Consider the following 20,084-nt stretch of genomic DNA (forward strand, 5'->3'; position numbering starts at 1 on the left):
TGACCCCCTTACTTAGCTGGGGCCCAATCCATACCCAATTTAGATGATTCAGATGATGGAATTTGAAACTTTTGAACTGGGTGCGACTTAAGTGAACGTGGACCTGAGTTGATGCTGTGATAAGTCAAGGCTGCGGAGGACCCTGAGATGGGTGCGTGCGTTTTGCCCATGAGACCTATGCGAATCTTTGGAAACTGGAGGGTGGACTGTGGTGGGCAGAATAATGGCCCTCCAAGGATGTCCACATCCTAACCTCCAGCTCCTGTGAATACATTACTTACATGGCAAAAGGGACGTTGCAAATGCAATGAAGTTAAGATTCTTTAGATGGGGAGATTCTTATGTTTATCAGGGTGAGCCCAGTGTGCAGTCATCCCTGGGTATCCATAGAGGACTGGCTCCAGCACCTCTCAAGGACGCCAGAATCCTTGATGCTCAAATCTCTTACATAAAATGGCTTAATATTTGCATATAACCTACACACATCTTCCTGTATACTTTAAGTCACCTCTGGATTACTTATAATACCTAATACAATGTAAGTGCTATGTAGATAGTTGTTATAGAGTATTGTTTAGTGAATAGTGACAAGAGAAAAGTTTGTACATGTTCAGTACAGACACAGGTTTTTTTTTTTCTGAATCGTTTGTATCCTTGGTTGTTTCAATCTGGATGGAGAGCCCACAAGTACAGATAGGAGGGCAGGCGCCATCACAGGGGTTCTTGTGGGAGTTAGGAAGCCAAGTGAGAGGACAATGGGATGAAAGCAGAGAGAAAAGGAAATGTGACAACCGACACAGGGGTTGCAGTGATGTCCTTTGAAGATGGAGGAAGGGGCCACAAGCCAAGGACTATGAGCAGCTTCTAGAGGCTGGGAGAGACAAGGAATCAAGGCCTCTCCTGGAGCCAACAGAAGGAATGCAGCCTGCTGACCCCTTGATCTTAGCCCATGACACTCATTGTCCCATTAGACTTCTGACCCCCAGAGCTGTAAGATATAAATTTGTATTGTTTTGGATCACCATGTTTATGGTAATTTGTTAGGACAGCAGTGAGAAACACACACAGATTTGGGTAGCTCACTCCTCCTTTTTCCTTTTTTGAGGCAGGGTCTCTCTGTTGCCCATGCTGGAGTGCAGTGGTACATTCTCCTCACCGCAGCTCCAACCTCCTGGGCTCAAGGGATCCTCCTGCCTCAGCCCCAGAGTATCTGGGACTACAAGCATGCACCATCTCACCTGTCTTTAATTTTTTGTAGAAACGGGGTCTAGCTGTGCTGCCTCGGCTGGTCTTGAGCTTGTGGACTCAAGCGATCCCAAAGTGCTGGAATTCCAGGCACGAGCCCATGTGCCAGCTCACTCATCCTTAGCTCAGTTGTTCCCTGGGCTCCCAGGCCCCTCCCGCCCTCTGGGTCTTCTCTTCCTCACCCTCCATTGCTGGTTCCTTACCGACCAGGCCATTCTTTGGCTCTTTTTGTTCAACCAATCCCCACTCCCTGGGTGATCTCCTCTGGTGTCATGCCGTTAAATACCATCCAACACTGTCAACGACCAAATTCATGTCTCCTGCCAGGGCCTCTCCCCAGAAATCCAGACTCCTGTGTGCTACCCAATGTCTCTGCTTAACTTTGATCCTCCAGCCCAGCTTTGCTCCGTCTGCATTGCCCCCACCTTCATGAATGGCAGCTCACCTTGCTGTTCACTCAGGCTAAGCCTCAACAGTCTCCATCCCTCATATCTAGATCCTCTACCCTCAAAATCCAGTCAGTGTTTGGCCTCTTCGCACTCCCTCCAACTTCCCTCCCCCATCCACACCTCTGTGGTCTTGCCTCCTCCCCAGTCTCCATGTCTGCCCTTACCCCCATACAACTATCAACTGCTGCATCAGAAACCACCCAAAACTTAGTAGCTTGAAACCAACTGTGTTTATTGCACATGATTCTGTGGGGCAGGAATTTGGCCGTGGTAGAGTCAGATGTGTTTCACAGAGGAGGAGGCTGAGTCACGGAGCATACCAGGCACATGGCGGGACTAGAACCCAAGGTCACTGGACTGGGGCTCCCATGGCAGGGTCTCCTGGGACAGCGAAGTCCTCCGTCCCTGGGAAAGCTGGCTCCATCCCCGGTGTGACTCTGCTGCTGAAGCAGCATCATTGTCTGGGGTAAATACCTGGGATTCATCGTCTCATGCCAAGAAGATTAAGGACATGGACTTGTGGATGGCTTAAGGAGCAGAAAGTTTAATAGACAGAAAAAAGGAGAGGAGAGCAGCCCTTGCTTTCGAAAGAGAGGCGTCCAAAAGAGAAAAGCCAGCCTGCAGCAGACCCCTGCAGATTGTATAGGCCGACTTGAGGAGGCAGTATCTGATTTATGAAGGGCCTACAGGTTGGTATGACCAAGGGTGATATTTACATATGGCGTGGGGAAGGCCGGTCACCCCACCATAATCTTATTATGCAAATGGGCTTTCTACCTGGCCAGCACCATCTCGCCTGCTCCCTACTATACACATGGCTGGCAAAGAGAAGGGAAGTTGGAGCTGCCATTTTGATCATGCCTAGTCTCAGGTAGCTTTTTCCTATTGGCACAGCTGCTGGCATTCACCCGTGCAAGCTTCCAGCTTGCTTGTCTTATGTTTGCAGCTCGATTTTATAGGCTGCTCTTTATTAGAAAAAAAAATGATTTGCGGGCTGCTTTTCATTAAAAGGAACACCTTACTGAGGACTTCCTTACCCTCACTATCTGCCTAAATAATTTATTTTTAGCTCCTCTATCACCCTCACCTCAGGGACATGGAATCACGTGGTCTCCCAGGACTTGGATGGTGCTGGTGGGCAGTGGGGATTGGCATGAAACTGGGGCCTGATCCCAAGATGCATCCATTCTGACACTGGGAGGGGTCAGAAAGAAAGGAAGAGAAGGAAGAAAATATACTAGTGTGTAATCACCCAGTAGGTTCATTTTGACCCCTGGCAAGATAGAACTGATTTATCAAGACAGGGGAAATGCAATAGAGAAAAAGTTTAATTCATGCAGAGCCAGCTGAACGGGAGACCACAGTTTTATTATTACTCAAATCAGCCTCTCAGAAAATTCAGATGCTGGGGTTTTTCAAGGAGAGTTTGGTGAACCAGGGAGTGGGTGCTGCTGGTTGGCTGGGGGTGTGGAAAGTGGTCCCCTGTGCACTGAGTTTGTGTCCAGGTGGGGCCACAGGACCCGCTGCTGGGTTGGTGGACCTCGTTAGAGCCACCCAACAGTCATTAGGCATGCAACAACCTGAAACAGCATCTCAAAAGGTCAATCTTAGGATCACAATAGTGATGTTACTTGCAGGAGTAATTGGGGGAGTTGCAAATCTTGTGGCCCCTGGAATAATGGCTAGGAATCATTTAAGTCTACACCAGAACTCAGACTCCCCTCATCTTCCTAATGCAATGGTGGCCTTTCATTAGCTTTACAAACATGGCTGAGTTTTGGGAAAGGGCTATAATGCCCAGAAATGACTAAGGGCAGTGTGGAGGTTAAAGGCAAGTTGGGGGTTGGTTAGATCAGATGTCCTTCACTGTCATCATTTTCTCACTGTTATAACTTTTACAAAGGCAGTTTCCAGTGTCTCCTGGGGGCTGGCACTGAGGACTCCCTTCCCCCAGCCATGCCCCGAGTTCACAGAGCAGAGCCCCCAGACCATGCCTGGGCCACTGCACCATTCTCCTTCCCCACTGGCTTCCCCATCTCCACCCACAGTCAGAGTGGCCTTTGACAGGGCCAGTCACTCCCCCTGCCCAAATAAGCCTGTGCACTCTGAATACAGCCCAGGTCCTCACTGGGCCACAAGGCCACACCGGAGCTAACCCCTTACTGTCCTCTCCCAAGCCCATGGGCCATCCCCCGTGCCTGCTATTCCCTCTGCCTGGAGATGGGCCTGTACCCAGCAGTGTCCTTTGCTCAGTTTCCGGAGTCCTCAGGTGGGGGCAGTCCCAGCCAGCCCTCCCTCTGGAGGTCTCTGGATGACAGGCCTCCCACAGCAGAGGTGGCTGGGGGCGGGGTGCTGGTGAGGCTGTGCCCAGCTGGAAGGGAAGGGTGTGCCTTGGGTCTCCTCCCCAATCTGAGTTCACTCCAGGAAGGGGGAGTGGCACAGGCGGAGGGTGCAGAGCAGTGGGGGCGGTTCTGAGGGTCATTGGAGGCTGAGGGTCCTGGCTGGTGGGACAGGGGTTGGAGCAGTACCCATCTCCACCTTGGTGCCCAGACAGGAGGGGAGCTGGTTTGAGGCAGGGCCCTGATGGCACCTTTGTGAAAGCCAGGAAAAGGCACCTCCTCTGGGAACACAGGGGCCCTGGCAGAGTTAGAGATGGGGAGGGCCTGTGGGCCCCACCATGGTGGGCTTGGGGGAAAACGCCTCTGAGGGGCTCCAAGCTGCACAGCCCTCAGGACTTGGTGGCCCCAACACACACCCACATTTACACACATGCTTTTGCTCACACAACACACAACCCATGCACACACCCACACTCACTCGCATTTACACACATGCCACACACTCGCACATTTGATCCACACACACAGACAAGCATCCTCTCTCACACAGCACACACTCCCATGCCCACATGGTTTGCACATACAAACCCTCACAGTTACATATCACACACACACAGCTTGCAAGTCATGGCCTTAATTTCCAGAACCCAAATGGGGGGCTTGGCACTGAGTGCCTCCAGCCATCCCATGTGCACCAGTGGGTTTTCCTCCTGATCTGCAACGGCGTTTACCAAAGAAAAGAATCTACAAACTGACACCAGGATGACTTTGCAAGTGACATGCTATCTTTATTTTTTTTAATTAATGCTGCATGAAATAAAAAAAATTTATACACAGGAATGTGTGTTCCAGCATGGGACTGTGTGGGGCTCCCCGAAGGTGGTGGTGGGACTCCCTGCGAGGTAAGTCGGCTCCTAGAAGCCCCAGGGCCTGGTCCGGCTGCCCTGGCCCCAGCCTCATCCCCTGCACTAGGTGGAAGGCAGGATCTCCAGGAAGCCCAGCTGATTTAGGTCCATGGCGGTGGGGTGGGTGGGTGGAAGGCCAAGAGCAAACAGGAAAATCTAGAGTCCTGGGAGGCAACTAGCAGAGCAAAGGAAGGAGGCCAATGGTGAGTCACACTGAAGCCACACTAACCGTTTTTATTGCACAGGATTCTGTGGGGCAGGAATTTGAGCACACTAGAGTCAGATGTGTTTCAGAGGAGGACGCTGAGTCACGGGGCACACTAGGCACATGGCAGGACTAGAACCCAGGGCCGCTGGATGGGGGCTCCCGAGGCAGGGTTTCCTGGGACAGCAAAGTCCTCCCAGGAAGGCTGGCTCCATCCCTGGTGTGACTGCTTACCACCTCAGGGACATGGGATCACGTGGTCTCCCAGGACTTGGGCGGTGCTGGTGGGCAGTGAGGATTGCCATGGAACTGGGGCCTGATCCCCAAGATGCATGGGGCTCCTCCCCCAGGTGCTCCTACCATTGCTCAGGGAACCTTGGGCCTCTTCTCAAAGACCAAGTCCATTCTGGCACTGGGGAGGGATCAGAAAGAGAGGAAGAGAAGGAATAAAATACACTAGTGTGTGATCACCCATTGGGTTCATATTGACCCCGGCAAGATAGAGCCGATTTATGAAGACAGGAGAATTGCAATAGAGGAAGAGTTTAATTCACACAGAGCCAGCTGACCGGAGGACCGGAGTTTTATTATCACTCAAATCAGCCTCTCAGCCCCTGTCCACTGCATGAGGGTCTACAGGGAGCCATGCCCCTTGTGGCAGAACTTCCCAGCAAAGAGAACTGCCAGAAGATGCAGGCTCAGTTTAGGCTCAGTTCAGGCTCAGTTCAGGCTCAGGGCCTGCATTCGGTGTATGGCCAAAGTGTGAATGACAGGGTCAAAAATCAGAGGGTGGCCACAGTCAGGGTTCATTCTGTGACCAGGATCAGGGCTCAGTCAGTGGCCAGGGCCAGGGCTCCGGGTGTGACTAGTCTTATGACTCAAGGTGGGGCCATAACCAGGGCTTGTTAGGTAACCAGGATTAGAGTTCAGACTGACCACAGTGAGGGCTCAGTTTTCGGGTGAGGTCAGAACCCAACCTGTGGTTAGGGGTGGGGCTCTAGGAATGACCATGACGCCATCCTCAGGCCAGCCACACCCTCAGTGCAGCTGATGTTGGGGCCTGCGGATTCTGTGGTGGGGATCCTGTGTGTTGCCCCCTCCTTGGCCTGCACCCACTAGAGGCCAGTAGCACCCCTGAGCTGGAACAAGCAGAGATGCCTCCAGACATCGCCAAACATTCCCTGGAGGTGCAGAGTCGCCCACGTGAGAACCACTGCCTTACAGCAGTCACTGTGTATCAAATCAGATCAACAAACACTTACACACCTGTAAATATTTGAGGACAGAAAGTCCCAGGCTGGTACCTTGAATACAGAGACAGATAAGAAAACTTACTGTGCAGGAGTGGCCAGAGCCCCGGCAAGCTGGGGCTGGGGGCGGAGGGAGGATGGGACAGGGGCTGTCAGCCACACATGGAAGCAGTTCATGACTGTGTGAGGCTCCTTGTCCTGAGCTTACAGGACATGGGCTGGAGGGCATGTCCAGAGGGTGGGCAAGAGTGGGCAAGGAAGGAGTCTGGGGTAGGCCGCAGTCACCCTGCATGGCCTCCAGTAAGTTCCTGTCCCTCTTGGGCTCAGGCTTCTCACTTGCCAGAGAAGAGACAATTTCCGTGGAAAAGAGCCCAACCCAATGAGTTCCAGGGAGCCAGGCGGGAGAGGCCCCAAAAGGACAGGGGATGACCTGGAGCCCCCGGGGAAGCCCGAAGGCAGATTCCTGGTGCCACTGAGTCTCAGGGAGGTTGGGTCTCGCATCATCCTTGCTCCCATCAGTAGTGTCACCTTCATCCCAGACTCAAGGTGAGACAGTGGGAAGCTGATGTCCCCCGAACACCCCAGAAAATCTGCCAGCCTTCCCGGATGGTGCAGGCCTGCTGGGCTGGGAGAGGGGCGGATTCCCCAAGACTTCCTCCCGCAACATCCTCACCACCCCCTAAAATGTGCCAGAGCCCTTTTCGGAGGCAAAATCAAGGAGAGGAGGAAACAATGAAAGCCAGACAACCATCAGCTGGGACGGGAGAGCGTCCAGGGAGAAGGGGCCTGTTTCCCACCAGACACCCCATCAACAGGGACGGGAGAGCGTCCGGGGAGAAGGGGCCTGTTTCCCACCAGACACCCCATCAACAGGGACGGGAGGCGTCCGGGGAGAAGGGGCCTGTTTCCCACCAGACACCCCATCAACAGGGATGGGAGAGCATCAGGGGAGAAGGGGCCTGCCTCCCTCCAGACACACACTTGGCAGCAGGCAGGGCCACAGCCCACAGTGGACCCACCAGCATCCGGCAGGAACAACAGTATACCCAAGAGGGTTGCCAGGCAGAGTCAGCTAGCTCAGGCCCCATGTACAAAGGCAGGGGACAGGTTGAAGGAGACAGCAGGGCCACCAGTCCCCCTCAAAATCAGCAGCAGCAGGAAGCCACCGCCCCCATGGGCTTGCAGGAATGAGGGGGAGAGTACAGTGACCAGAGGCTGGCCAGAGCCCTGGGGACAGGAGAAGCCTGGCTGACAGGACGTGGGCTTAGCGCCTACTCTAGAAGGCCACAGCCACGGCCACCACCACCCAGCTGGCTGACAGGAGAACCTGGGCCTGCTCTAGAGGGCCACAGCCACGGCCACCACCACCCAGCTGGCTGACAGGAGAACCTGGGCCTGCTCTAGAGGCCACAGCCACAGCCACCACTGCCCAGACAGCTGGCAGGAGAGCCTGGGCCTGCTCTAGAGGGCCAGAGGCACTGCAGCCACCACCCAACCAGCTGGCAGGAGAGCTGGCCTGACCTTGTCTCTTCCACCCTCTCATCTCCTGCCCATGAGAGCTGGACCAGTCTCCCAGGTCATGGAGCAGGAGGGAGAGGGGATCTGGGGCAGACAGAGGCCATACAGCCCTGGGCCTAGCCCCTGCCTCCCGCTATTGCAGAGGCTGCTAAAAGCTGCACTTCCCGACTCCCTTGCAGCTCAAGTTCCAAGCTGAGGGTCACTCACGGTCCTGAGGGTAAAGCTCCTAGCCCAAGGCCCAGCCCACACTGAATGCCCCACAAATGAAGACCTGTCCAACAGGGTCTCCTCCCCAGGGAGGCTGTCCCCTGTGTCAACAAAGAGCCAAACTCTGTAAAATATTTGAAGACATTTATTCTGAGCCAAATATGAGGGACCCTGGCCTGTGACACAGCCCCCAGGAGACCCTGAGAACATGTGCCCAAAGTGGTCAGGGCACAGCTTGATGTTACCCGTTTTAGGGAAACATGAGACATCAGTCAAATACATTGAAGACATACATTGGTTTGGTCCAAAAAGGTGGGCAACTGGAACTGGGGGCTTCCAGGTTATAGGTGAATTTAAGTATTTTCTGGTTGGGAATTGGTTGCAAGAGTTATCAATAGAAAGGAATGTCTGGGTTATACGGGGGTGTGGAGACCAGGGTTTATCATCAGAGGAAGCCTCCAGGTAGCAAGCTTCAGAGAAAATAGCTGGTAAATGTTTCTCATCAGACTGAAGGCCTGTGTTGATGTTAACGCTGGCTCTTCCTGAGTTCTGAAGAGAGGAGGGATAATGAGGCTGTCCAGCCCTTTGCTGTCATGGCCTGAACCAGTTTTTCAGGTTGACTTCGGAAAGCCCTTGCCAAGAGGAGGGGTCCACTCAGATGGCTGGGGGTCCTTAGAATGTTACTTTTGGTTCACACCCAGAATAGCCCCTGCCCCTGTCCTTTGCAGCACCTGCTGCTGATCTGTCAGTGACGCTGTGACCAAGACTTATCACCCCGTGGGCCGTGGGCCCCAGGAGGGCGGCACAGCTTCTGTAGGAGCACAGGGCCCAGGGAGGTGCCCTCGTCCTTGGCTGGAAGGCCGAGGCCTGGAGGAGTCTGGAGAAAGGGTCTCCCTTGTCTGGCCTTGCGCTGTGAGGTTGGGGAGGTGGGAGAGGCATAATCTGGGGCCTGAGGACGTTTCAGCCCTCAGCCCGGGGTGGCTGAGATATGGCCCTGGGCAGGCTCTGTCCTTCAGAGGTGGAAAGAAGGACAAAGGGAGAGGGAGGTGCAGGTCGCTCAGGGAGGAGACTCAGATCTGCCCAGTCCCGGGGCCCTCACTGGCTCCAGGAAACCCGCTGGTGTTGACTGTGGGCAGTCCAGCCTCTCCCCAGCTGCGGTCATATAAAGCCACTCAAGGCCCTCTCCACCGCTGCCCACCCGTGACCATGAAGGCTGTGCTGCTTGCCCTGTTGATGGCAGGCTTGGCCCTGCAGCCAGGTGAGGCCCTGGCTGGCCCCCGGCAGGGAAGGGAGCAGGGGTGAGCCGGGGAGGCCAGAGGGATACCTGCAGGGCACATGGGGGGGGGGTAGGAGGAAGGAGGAAGGGGGAAAGGGATGAGGCTTTCGCCCTAGCCTCCGTTCCTCCAAGGCAGCTCTTGGCACGACCAGGCAGTGACCTGTTCCCTGCCATCCCCTGTGACCAGGGCTTGCAGGGCCAGCAAGGAGTCACTCTCCTTCATGACCGTGGGGCAGGGCCTGGCTCCTAGGGGGCAGATAGACAGACTGACGGACGGATGGACAGAGATGCTGATGAGGAGCCGGGAGGCACAGGGCAGGAAGCCTCAGGCTAAGAAGTGCTTTTCAGGGCACAAGAGTGGGGGTGCTGGGGGTGTCCTGCGAGGACCCGGGGGGTCTACATCCAGCCCAGTCCCAGCACTGCAGCTTCCGAGGGTCCCAGGGAGCTGCTGGCCTGCGCTGCTCTGCTTGGGGTAGGACCCTCCCAACCCAGGGTCCTGGGTCAGTCACCCCCACAGCCGCAGCTGCTTCTTCTGGAACGCGAGGTCACAAAAACAGCCACCGAGGGATTAAACAGGGCAGCGTTTCAGAGGCACTGAGGAGGGGCCCCTGAAGATGGGGAGGAGATATTGAGGGTGAGGAGGGGTGCCGAGGACAGTGCTGGGCACCTGCCTGCACAGGCAGGTGCGGTTGTTTTGGAGGAGGAGACAGTAGCTATGAGCACCTAGCAGCAGGGCCACCACCCCAGGGGCAGAGCGAGACCTGATGCGGGAGGCCTGAGAGGGGCTGAGAGGCCGGGCTGCTGGGGACAAGGCCAGGTGGGCCTCCATGGTGGTGGCCTGAGGAAGTCCTGGAAAAGCGTCATCCATCCCCTGCCTCCAAGTGTCCAGCCGGGCCCCTGCCAGGTGAAGAGCCCCTTCTCTCTCAAGAGCATGGGCGTTTTAACAAAGCTTTACCCTCGCAAGCAGGGGGCTGGGGCACACATGGCAGCTGCCGGGCACCGTGGCAGGAGGCGTGCAGAAAAGCCAGTCCTTGGGGGGTGTGGAGAAGTTCGTGCCCCTGCAGAGGACTGTCCCAGCACAGACTGTGCTCTCTCCGGAAGGGCCCGGATCTTGCTCTCTGCCCTGCCCTCTGCACTGCAGAGAAGATGACGCTGGCAGGCCCCTGCCCAGGAGCCACCATTTCTGGGGAGTGCTATGGGGCAGCCTCTGAGGCCCCTCCCACTCCACCCCACAGGCACTGCCCTGCTGTGCTACTCCTGCAAGGCCCAGGTGAGCAATGAGGACTGCCTGAATGTGGAGAACTGCCGCGCGGCAGTGAGCAGGTCTTTATCCATTAAGTCCATAAACTAAGTCCCTGTTTCCATCCCTTCCACCACCATTTCCTTCCATCCACCATCCTGCATTTGTCCCTTCATCCTCCATCCACCTTCCATCCCTTCCCTCCACCATCTGTCCACCATCCATCCACCACTCCACCTTCTGTCCACTCCCCATCCTCCATCTGCCACTCCTCCACCATCTGTCCCTCCCCATCCTCCATCTGCCACTCCTCCACCCTTCTGTCCCTCCCCATCCTCCATCTGCCACTCCTCCATCCTTCTGTCCCTCCCCATCCCTGTGCTTGCTCACTCATTCACACCATTGCTGACATTCAGTGGGTGGTCCACTTGACTTGGGCATCTGGATAGGGCTGAGACCAGGCCCTTGCACTGCTTGCAATCTTGAGGCCAGCCCAGGGGGACTCTAGAGCTTCAGGCAGGGTGGGGACAGGAGGAGGCCTGGGACAGGTCAGGCGGGTGAGCATGCAGGGCAGCCCCATCCCCGGGTCCCGCTGCTCCCCAGGCGCCGTGGGCCTCCTGACCGTCATCAGCAAAGGCTGCAGCTCAAACTGCGTGGATGACTCACAGGACTACTACGTGGGCAAGAAGAACATCACCTGCTGTGACACCGACTTGTGCAACGCCAGCGGGGCCCATGCCCTGCAGCCGGCTGCCGCCATCCTGGCACTGCTCCCTGCACTCAGCCTGCTGCTTTGGGGCCCCAGACAGCTGTAGGCTTCCGAGGGCCCTGCTGCAGCCCACACTGGGTGTGGTGCCCCAGGTCCCCGTGCCACTCCTCACACACCCGGCCCAGTGGGAGCCTGTCCTGGTTCCTGAGGCACGTCCTAACACAGGTCTGACCATGTCCCTCTGCGCCTCTGCCCTCCACCCTGACCCTCCCATGGCCCTCTCCAGGACTCCCACCAGGCAGATCGGCTCTAGTGACACAGATCGGCCTGCAGACGGCCCCTCCAACCCTCTCTGCTGCTGTTTCCATGGCCCAGCATTCTCCACCCTTAACCCTGTGCTCAGGCACCTCTTCCTCCAGGAAGCCTTCCCTGCCTACCCCATCTATGACCTGAGCCAGGTCTGGTCCATGGGTGTCCCCCACACCCAGCAGGGGACAGGCACTCAGGAGGGCCCAGCAAAGGCTGAGATGAAGTGGACTGAGTAGAACTGGAGGACGGGGGTAGCATGAGTTCCTGGGAGGCTCCAGAGATGGGGCCTGGAGGCCTGAAGGGAGGGGCCAGACCTCACATTCATGGGGCTCCCTGAACGGCAGCCTCAGCACAGCGTAGGCCCTTAATAAACACCTGTTGAATAAGCCAGAGAGACCTTCTGTCCTTGCACACCCCAGGTGGGGACGGGATCCGGGGCTGTGTCTGGACCAGGGCCCTGGTCATATGGGCTGCAGCCTCTGCCCTGACAGGAGCAAAGCTTGGCCCCGAAAGGAGGACGTCCCTGCAGAGGGTGGGAGGGCAGTTCCCAGGACTTGCACTTGCTGTGTTGCCTGAAGCATGTGGCCAGAACTCTCTGAGCCTTCCAGCTCATCTATGACCCCTCCCTGCTGGGAGGATGGACCCAGAAAGTTCACAGGAAGGAGAGGGTTCCGAGGGGAGGGGCTACTACCATTCACGCTCCCACTCGTCCTTTTGGCCTCATTTGAGCACCCCCATTTTTCAAAATTTGTTTTAGCGCTGCACACCCACCATACAGCATCCAAACACTACAGCAGGGTCCCCAGTGACAGGTAGCCTCCCCCAACCCTGAACCCCAGCCCCTTCCATCTCTGGAGTGCCGGGGGCTTCTTTCTGGGAGAACCTGTGCCCCGCCATCATCCCCAGGCACCTGAGTGGGAGGACGCCATCCACACTTGCCTCCTGCACTCAGGAGAAGCCTTTCGCACACAGCCTGCCTCCTGCCCTAGGGCTGAGGGTGCAGTCTGTGACCTGAGTGGGGACCTGCTCAGGGTGGGGCCTCCAAGGGTGTTAGGGGTAGGGCTCGGGGGATTTTCAGAGAAGAGGAGACAGAGGCTTAGGAAAGGGAACGGGTCTGTTGCCCACATCCCATACCGAGCCAGGACTGGAACCCTGGCCTGGACCTCTGGGGGAGGGTCATGGAGCAGCCAGTGGGCAGAGCTGTGCTGGAAAGAGCCCTTCCGTCTGACATGTGACTTCACGGGGAGACCTCCCTCCTGAACACCACAGGCCCAGGGTGGCACTGTCAGCAGGGTGCAGCTCCCCAGGCCAGCATCTCAGTGACCCTGGGCACTGGTCACACCCTCCCCACCTCGCCTACACCCAGCCCAGCCTGCCGGGCTTCCATGGTGAGCTCTGGGCTTCAGCCTGCCCGACATCCACCCACCCTCCCGGGCCCAAGGCACACTCAGACCTGCCTTGGCCCGGGGCCGAGTCCAGAGTTGAGGGCTAGGCCATTGTTTTCCAGGAGGACCCTGCAGACCTGCACAGAACTTTGCACCCCTCAGGGCTCTGGTGCGGGAACTGGGGCCCTAGGCTCAGGCATGTGCTGCTGGCCACACTGTGTCTCCTGAAGCTGCCAGCCCAGGCTTGCTGACCTGCTCTGGGGAGCGTCCAGGACGCTGGGTGAGGGAGGCTGGTGCTCTGCTCGGCTCCGTCCATTCAGCACATAGTTATCGAGCCCCTGCTATGGTCGACATGCTGTTCCAGGTGCTCCTAATTACCCTGGTGATAAGAACTAGGAGAAAAAAGCAAGGAAAGAGGATCAAGAATGCTGGGATGGCCAGGGAGGAGCTCTGCAGGCCTGCAGTGCAGAGGCAGATGCCTCAGTGATAAGAGCGCCGGTCCTCACTGAGCAGGACTCAGCCCACTCCAGTGCCCACACAGTAGCCCCTATCCCCTGGTGGAAGGGGGTCCTTCTCCCTGGGGCTTAGGTTCAGAGACACAAGGCAGCATGCTCCAGGGCTGGGGCCCATCCACATTGGGCTGGAGGTGTCCAGGACAGAGCAAGACAGGACCCTCACACTCTGTTCCCCAGACTTCCTTGCATTGGAATGCCTTGGGCCAGGTGAGGAGAGGAAGGGCAAGGACGCGGGAGGCCTCGCTGGGCTCTCGATGCCGGGGCCAACCTGAAACCTGTGGCCCCCTTCGACCTCCTGAGCTGTCCCTCAGGTCACAGGGCCTCTGAGCTAAGGGCCTGTGAGGATGCACAGCCCTGCCCCTCCCTCACACCACCACGATGGGGCAGAAGCCTGCTCTGGCCACATGGCTTATGGGGGACAGAAGTCCTCCCCATCCTGCTGCCTCCTCGAAGGACAGACGGCTGACCTCTCCAAGGGCAAGGACCAGCCAGGAGGGCCACCTGCACCAACAGTGCAGGCCGCAGCCCTGGTGCACTCAGGCTCCAGAGGTCACCTATTCGCTCAGGGCCCCACAGCTCCATCTGGACTGGAACCCACACCTCCCTGTCTTCCCACTTTGCCTCATCTTTAGAAATGATAGAAAAGCAAAAAAGAAAAAAGTGCAGAGCTCGAATCCCTAAACCCTAGTGTAATATCTGCCAGCATTTCATAGCCTTTGGGATGTTTCCTATTGTTGTAATCTAGAAGACACAAAGTTTACCAAGAAGGTAAACAAGCAAGGACCAACAATTAGTAATGACAAGATAGCTAACAAAGGTCCTAGGAAGGGCAGAACCAAGTGAGACTCAGGAAGGCGCTTTTAAAGGTTGATCAGATACAGTTGAGATCAGAACCTTGGTTATATTTATGCAACCGGGCAGCTTGCTCATATATTTTACAAGCATTTTCTTCTATTTGACCTGAGGTGTTAACTCAGGTATTAACTCAGTGTTAATAAACGCAACAGGTTTTATTGATAATAGCACACATGTCCCCTTGTTCAAGCAATAACCAATCTCATGCTAATCTATCATCCATTATTATATCTGCAAAGGAATCAAGGGAGAGTTTTAATGTATCTAAGTGTCTCCTGTTTTATGAGACAGTGTGTAGAATGAAGAAGTAAAGTTTTGAAGAGTTGCCTCAGGATAGGCAAATTTTCCCCATGGGGTCAGTAAGCCAATAGCAGCCTCAACCCCAGCCAATATAAGGCGGATTGCCTGCTTAGCTCTCAGGTAAGTGATGTTATATAATTGTATACCATAGGGCTTTGCTGGTCTTGTTGTACATTGACCCCTGAACCAAATGTTATCAGTACGCTGGTAACCATTGGGTTCATGATCCCAAATGAGAGACAATCTATTTATGCCTGGTTGAATAGGTGACCACATGGCCATAGGTATCCACTGGGGGTGCAAATCTGTATGGATGGGAGTTGTTAAGGAGGCTGAGTAGGAGGCACTAAGGATGTTAGTCATCTGTTTATTTCCAAAACAACAGCTTTAGGTATGGTAAAAGTTCACAAGTGTAGGCCATGGCGTCTTTCTCAGGTGCCTGTGGGGACTCATAAGAAACAGGCTTAATCTTGGACAGGTGTACAAGAAGCTAAGTAAATTTGTTTTTCAAAATTTTATTTAAAAATTATAAAATTTTAATCTTGATCATAAGGTACAACTTCCATAAGCCTTTCATAACCTTTACAATCTTTATATAGGAATCAGTTAATACTTCAAGAAAACCTTGTTAATTTGACTCAGGGGCCCATATGCTGGTCTTGCTTCAGTGTGCCTTCAACATTAATGATTAATTTATAGAGAAACTGACTTATTTTATCTTTAAAATCAGCCCTTACAATCTCATGCACCCACCTCTACCGAGGTAGTCCATGGGCCTCGAGGAGTTGAATAGCTTTAATTTCTGTCCCTGTGTTTCAGGAATGCAGTTGATTTTGATTGGCATCTTCTACTGGGCCCAAAGGTGGGGTTTTAATTGTTGTCAGTGTTTAAAAATTGAGCAGGACTTGGTGTCCTTTTCAGACCCAGCAGTCAAAGCCCTGTAATTCAATGTCACAAGAACTTTAAAAGCACATACAGGAAGATACACAAATGTAATAACTTTAATTAAAAAAATTAAATATCGGCCAGGTGTGGTGGCTCATGCCTGTAATCCCAGTACTTTGGGAGGTTGAGGTGGGCAGATCATGAGGTCAGGAGTTCAAGACCAGCCTTGTCAATATGGTGAAACCCATCTCTATTAATAATACAAAAATTAGCTGGGCATGGTGGTGTGCCCCTGTAGTCCCAGCTACTCGGGAGGCTGAGGCAGAAGAATCACTTGAACCCAAGAGGTGGAGGCTGTAGTGAGCCGAGATCACGCCATTGCACTCCAGCCTGGGCAACAGAGTGAGACTCCATCTCAAACAAAAACAAAAAATCATCCTTTTCCTAAGCAAACCAAATCTGATAATAATGGCATAGGAATTATTTCAATAAAATGTTACATCTGTGAGGTCATTTACCAAAAGGCAAAAGAAAAGACCGTCTGCAGTGCACAGAATGTTATGTTGGAAGAAAACGTTTCCTTAGACCTTTAAGAAAACATGCCTTTTAAAATGGGAGGAAAAGCCAAAAAATGGTGAGATGCAATAAAAGTTGAGCTTTCAGTTAAAAAAATTAAAATCTCTTATAATTTATTAAATCAATCCATTAAGAAAATTTCATTGTTCTAACCAATAATTTAGTGCATAAATGTTTTTTTACATCAAGCCCAGTCTCTAGGAAGAGCAATATAATTTCCCTTTACTTATAAACAACTTGATCATATAAAGTTTTTTGGTTTTTTAAAAAAATAAATCCTCTTACTGTGACTTATACAGACCATTCATCACATGCCTGGACTTTGTCTTTTGTCCTGAACATCCTCTTTCTTAAACAATCAGTCATTTTATTTTAGGACTAAACTTACCATGCAAGATTCTTTCTCATATAAAATTATTACTCTTTAAGCTTTCTTACCACAAAAAATACCTCTTTATTTTTATAACTTTCTTTACATCTCTCTTATTTCCTGGTTCCTTTACCTTGTTTTATATATAACCGTTAAATAAGCTTTAAATTAGATAAAACTTGTTCACCTTTTTTAAAAAAGACACATCTTTTTTTTTAAGCAAGAATGAATGTTTTCCTACAATATATTTTATTGGAAAATACCTAAATAGTGAAATATCTATTATTTAATATAACTTTCTATTCTAAATTATGACAAATTTTTCTACAAATATGTATCCCATTACATTTACCTAATTACCTGAATTGTTTACCTAGATTGTTTATGAAAACTGTGATAGTCATGATTTAAAGTTATGAAACCATCATTGCAAAATTATAACTGAGATAGGGAAAAAAGATTTGACCTAACTGACTCCATCTTGCTTCTAACCTCCAGGCTGTCCTTGTTCATTCCTGGACTTTGGGAGGAGCTTAGTTTATAGTTTAGCTTTGAAACAAACATGATAACAGTCCTTTCCCAAAACAAACTTCCTTACTGCCTGTGCACTAGACTGGCTAAAGCCACAGGATTAGAAGTTATGATAGTCTTACTAAATTCAAGATGCAGATATATTCATTAAATCAATATCAATGGCTTATTTATTAAAGATTACACAAGCAAAGATCATTATGATTTGGGCTGGGTTTATAGTTTTGTAAACCCTCTGCCAAATTTTGACAACTTATAGTATTTGGCAGGGGTAAGTATGAAATTGCTTATTAATAATTGCAAACAAAAATGTATGCTGGCAATTCTTAAGACATTTCTAATATTACTTTAGCAATATTTTTAAAGCGAGTTCATTTATTAACAACTTTACTTAAGTTATGCAAATTTGAAAAAGCATTTGACTAGTCTTTCCTTTTTTCCCGATAAAGTATTTAAGTGCTTTTATTTCACTTTGAGCCAATTAATTAGAGCTCTTTTATATATTTTTCATAGTGAAACATTGTGTACACAACACATAAATACATAGACATATTAGGCATGCTGATAGAAGTACATCTTATAGATTCATAAAAATCTTTTTTTTTCATATCTTAGACTTTCAGATTCTTGATAACCTGTTTCACAACGCTAGGCAGTTCTCAGCTAAATAGCCTTAAATTTGCATATTAAAGGACACAACTCAGGTGAAAGTCAAATAGCAAAATTTACATTATCAGGTACAGAGAGAAAATGTCTGGTGGTGCTAGAGAAAGATTAAAGATGGATGCCAACTCAATAATAAAATTACAGAAATGTATCATTGGATTATATAAGAAGACCAATTTTATTTAGATAGAGACTACCTGTTTTTCTTTTTTTAACCAGATCTCTGAGCTCTGTGTGGGTAGAGCCCACACTGAATCCTGGGTCTCCAAAAAGGGTGAATTACTATGAGGCTAGACAACATGATGCTTTTACAGTGCACTTAAAAAATAGTTTAAAACAAAAACATTTCTAAGTGTCTAAACTACACTCTTCCTTAAAAAACCCAGAGTAGCCACTGTTGCAGTAACTATTTTAGTCAAACAATCAGGTAATAACAGAATTCAGTCAACCGAGAAGAAAAAACTTTTGCTAAAAAAAAAAAAAAAGGCAAGGTCTTAGAGGAGAAAAACAACTAAAAAACAAACACATGAAGACCTCAAATACAAACATACACATATGCACGTGCACACACACACACACACACATATGTCTTGGATGTTAGCCTTTTAATTAAACTGGCTTTTAACCGTTGAGCTCCTTTTAAAAAATCCTTTTAAATCTCATTACCGTATTTTTTTTTTGAGACGGAGTCTCGCTCTGTCACCCAGGCGGGAGTGCAGTGGTGGGGTCTCAGCTCACTGCAAGCTCTGCCTCCCGGGTTTACGCCATTCTCCTGCCTCAGCCTCCCGAGTAGCTGGGACTACAGGTGCCTGCCGCCTTGCCCGGCTAGTTTTTTGTATTTTTTAGTAGAGACGGGGTTTCACCAGGTTAGCCAGGATGGTCTCGATCTCCTGACCTCGTGATCCGCCCGTGTCAGCCTCCCAAAGTGCTGGGATTACAGGCTTGAGCCACCGCGCCCGGCCTTGTTACCGTATTTTAGTCAGAAAAAATTGCTGCTATTTCAGAGGTACCAAGTGTCAAACCAGAAGGGACTTGATTTAGGAACCAAACCCACCAAACCCAGGCTGTCACGGTGAAAAGAAAGCAGAGCCTTAGCTGTGGAACTGCAGCATGGGGCAACAGCCAATGCTTTCAGCTAGCAAAAAGGTGGCCTTGTTCTGTAAATAAAACCCCTTTAGTAGTCAAAATCAAAAATCTTTCCTTTTTTTCTCCTTTTGCTGGCTGTTTTTCTCCCCCAACCATACCACCTTTTGTGTGTGTGTGTGTGTGTGTGTGTGTGTGTGTGTGGAGGGGAGGTGAGGGGTGGAATTTAGTCACTTCAGAGGCCTTGTTCCCCATAATTTGGAACTTCCCTTCAGATTTGATCAAATTGGATAGAGTTGATCAAACCGAATGGGCAAAAGACTGAAACAACAAGAAAAACAGAAACGAATATCAAAAATAAAAAACAATAAAAAACGTAAGCAAAACAAACAATGACACAACTTATATGATCACTGAACACTCTAATGGTAAAAAGAAATTAAGACCAGCTGGTTGTTAACTTTAACTTTAGCCAAGACAAACCCCAATTCAGTTACTTACCCAGGGATGGGTCTCAGGCTGAAGACTGCTCTCTACCATCCAAGAAGCGGGAAAAAACTCATCTTCCCTGTTGGAAGCGAGCTCAAATTCCATAAAGGAGTTGCCTGCCTTCCATCGCCATGGAAACAGGAAAACTTCCCTTCCTTGTTGGAAGCAAGTAAAACTCCAAAATAAAGGAGGTGTACACCAAAATAAACTTTAGATCTTGACCAAATCTTGGGAGAGCAGGGATTCTCTGGAGGGGCAGTTCGCAGACCTCAGCAAATTGTCCTACTGATTTGAGCAATAAATTAGTTCATGATGGTACCAAGCATCGATAGAAGCTCTATCAAAGCTCAGGGGCACCTCCACTCAGAATCTCCCCGTGGTTACCAAATGCGAACCCAGAAAATTTGAAACAGGCCCCAGTTAATTTAGAAAGTTTAATTTGCCAAGGTTGAGGACACACACCCATGACACAGACTCAGGAGGTCCTGACGACATGTGCCCAAGGTGGTCAGAGCACAGTTTGGTTTCATACATTCTAGGGAGTCACGCTGGTTCCGTCTGGAAAGGCGGGACAACTCAAAGCAGGGAAGGGGTTTCTGGGTCACAGGTAAGTGAGAGGCAAACAGTGCATTCTTTTGAGTTTCTGATTAGCCTTTCCAAAGGAGGTAATCAGATATACATTTATCTCAGTGAGCAGAGGGATGACTATGAATACAATGAGAGGCAGGTTTGCCCTGAGCAGTTCCCAGCTTGAATTTTCCCTCTACCTTAGTGATT

General features: G+C 51.3%; 1 protein-coding gene and 1 long non-coding RNA gene across 2 annotated transcripts; one reads left to right on the top strand and one right to left on the bottom strand.

Moving 5' to 3' along the window:
- The first annotated feature begins 7,679 nt into the window (after nt 1-7,679).
- Nucleotides 7,680-12,042, top strand: PSCA (prostate stem cell antigen). Its single transcript, XM_031669795.1, has 3 exons — nt 7,680-9,376; nt 10,630-10,709; nt 11,204-12,042. The coding sequence occupies exons 1-3, from the start codon at nt 9,325-9,327 to the stop codon at nt 11,447-11,449; spliced, it is 378 nt and encodes a 125-aa protein (XP_031525655.1). The 5' UTR covers nt 7,680-9,324; the 3' UTR covers nt 11,450-12,042.
- Nucleotides 12,043-12,156: 114 nt separating this feature from the next.
- Nucleotides 12,157-20,020, bottom strand: LOC108587473. Its single transcript, XR_001906068.3, has 3 exons — nt 19,320-20,020; nt 15,461-15,645; nt 12,157-13,429 (listed from the first exon to the last, which is right to left on the bottom strand). It is a non-coding gene; the product is annotated as an uncharacterized LOC108587473 (long non-coding RNA).
- Nucleotides 20,021-20,084: the final 64 nt, after the last annotated feature.

Source organism: Papio anubis, chromosome 8 (genome assembly GCF_008728515.1).
Source record: "Papio anubis isolate 15944 chromosome 8, Panubis1.0, whole genome shotgun sequence".
NCBI classification, from domain to species: domain Eukaryota; kingdom Metazoa; phylum Chordata; class Mammalia; order Primates; family Cercopithecidae; genus Papio; species Papio anubis.

Excerpts from the sequence above, each read along its gene's own strand:
- PSCA (XM_031669795.1), top strand. The coding sequence starts at position 9,325 with ATGAAGGCTGTGCTGCTTGCCCTGTTGATGGCAGGCTTGGCCCTGCAG. Across the intron at positions 9,377-10,629 it reads AGGCTTGGCCCTGCAGCCAG|GCACTGCCCTGCTGTGCTAC; the intron begins GTGAGGCCCTGG and ends TCCACCCCACAG. Across the intron at positions 10,710-11,203 it reads TGGAGAACTGCCGCGCGGCA|GGCAGCCCCATCCCCGGGTC; the intron begins GTGAGCAGGTCT and ends GTGAGCATGCAG.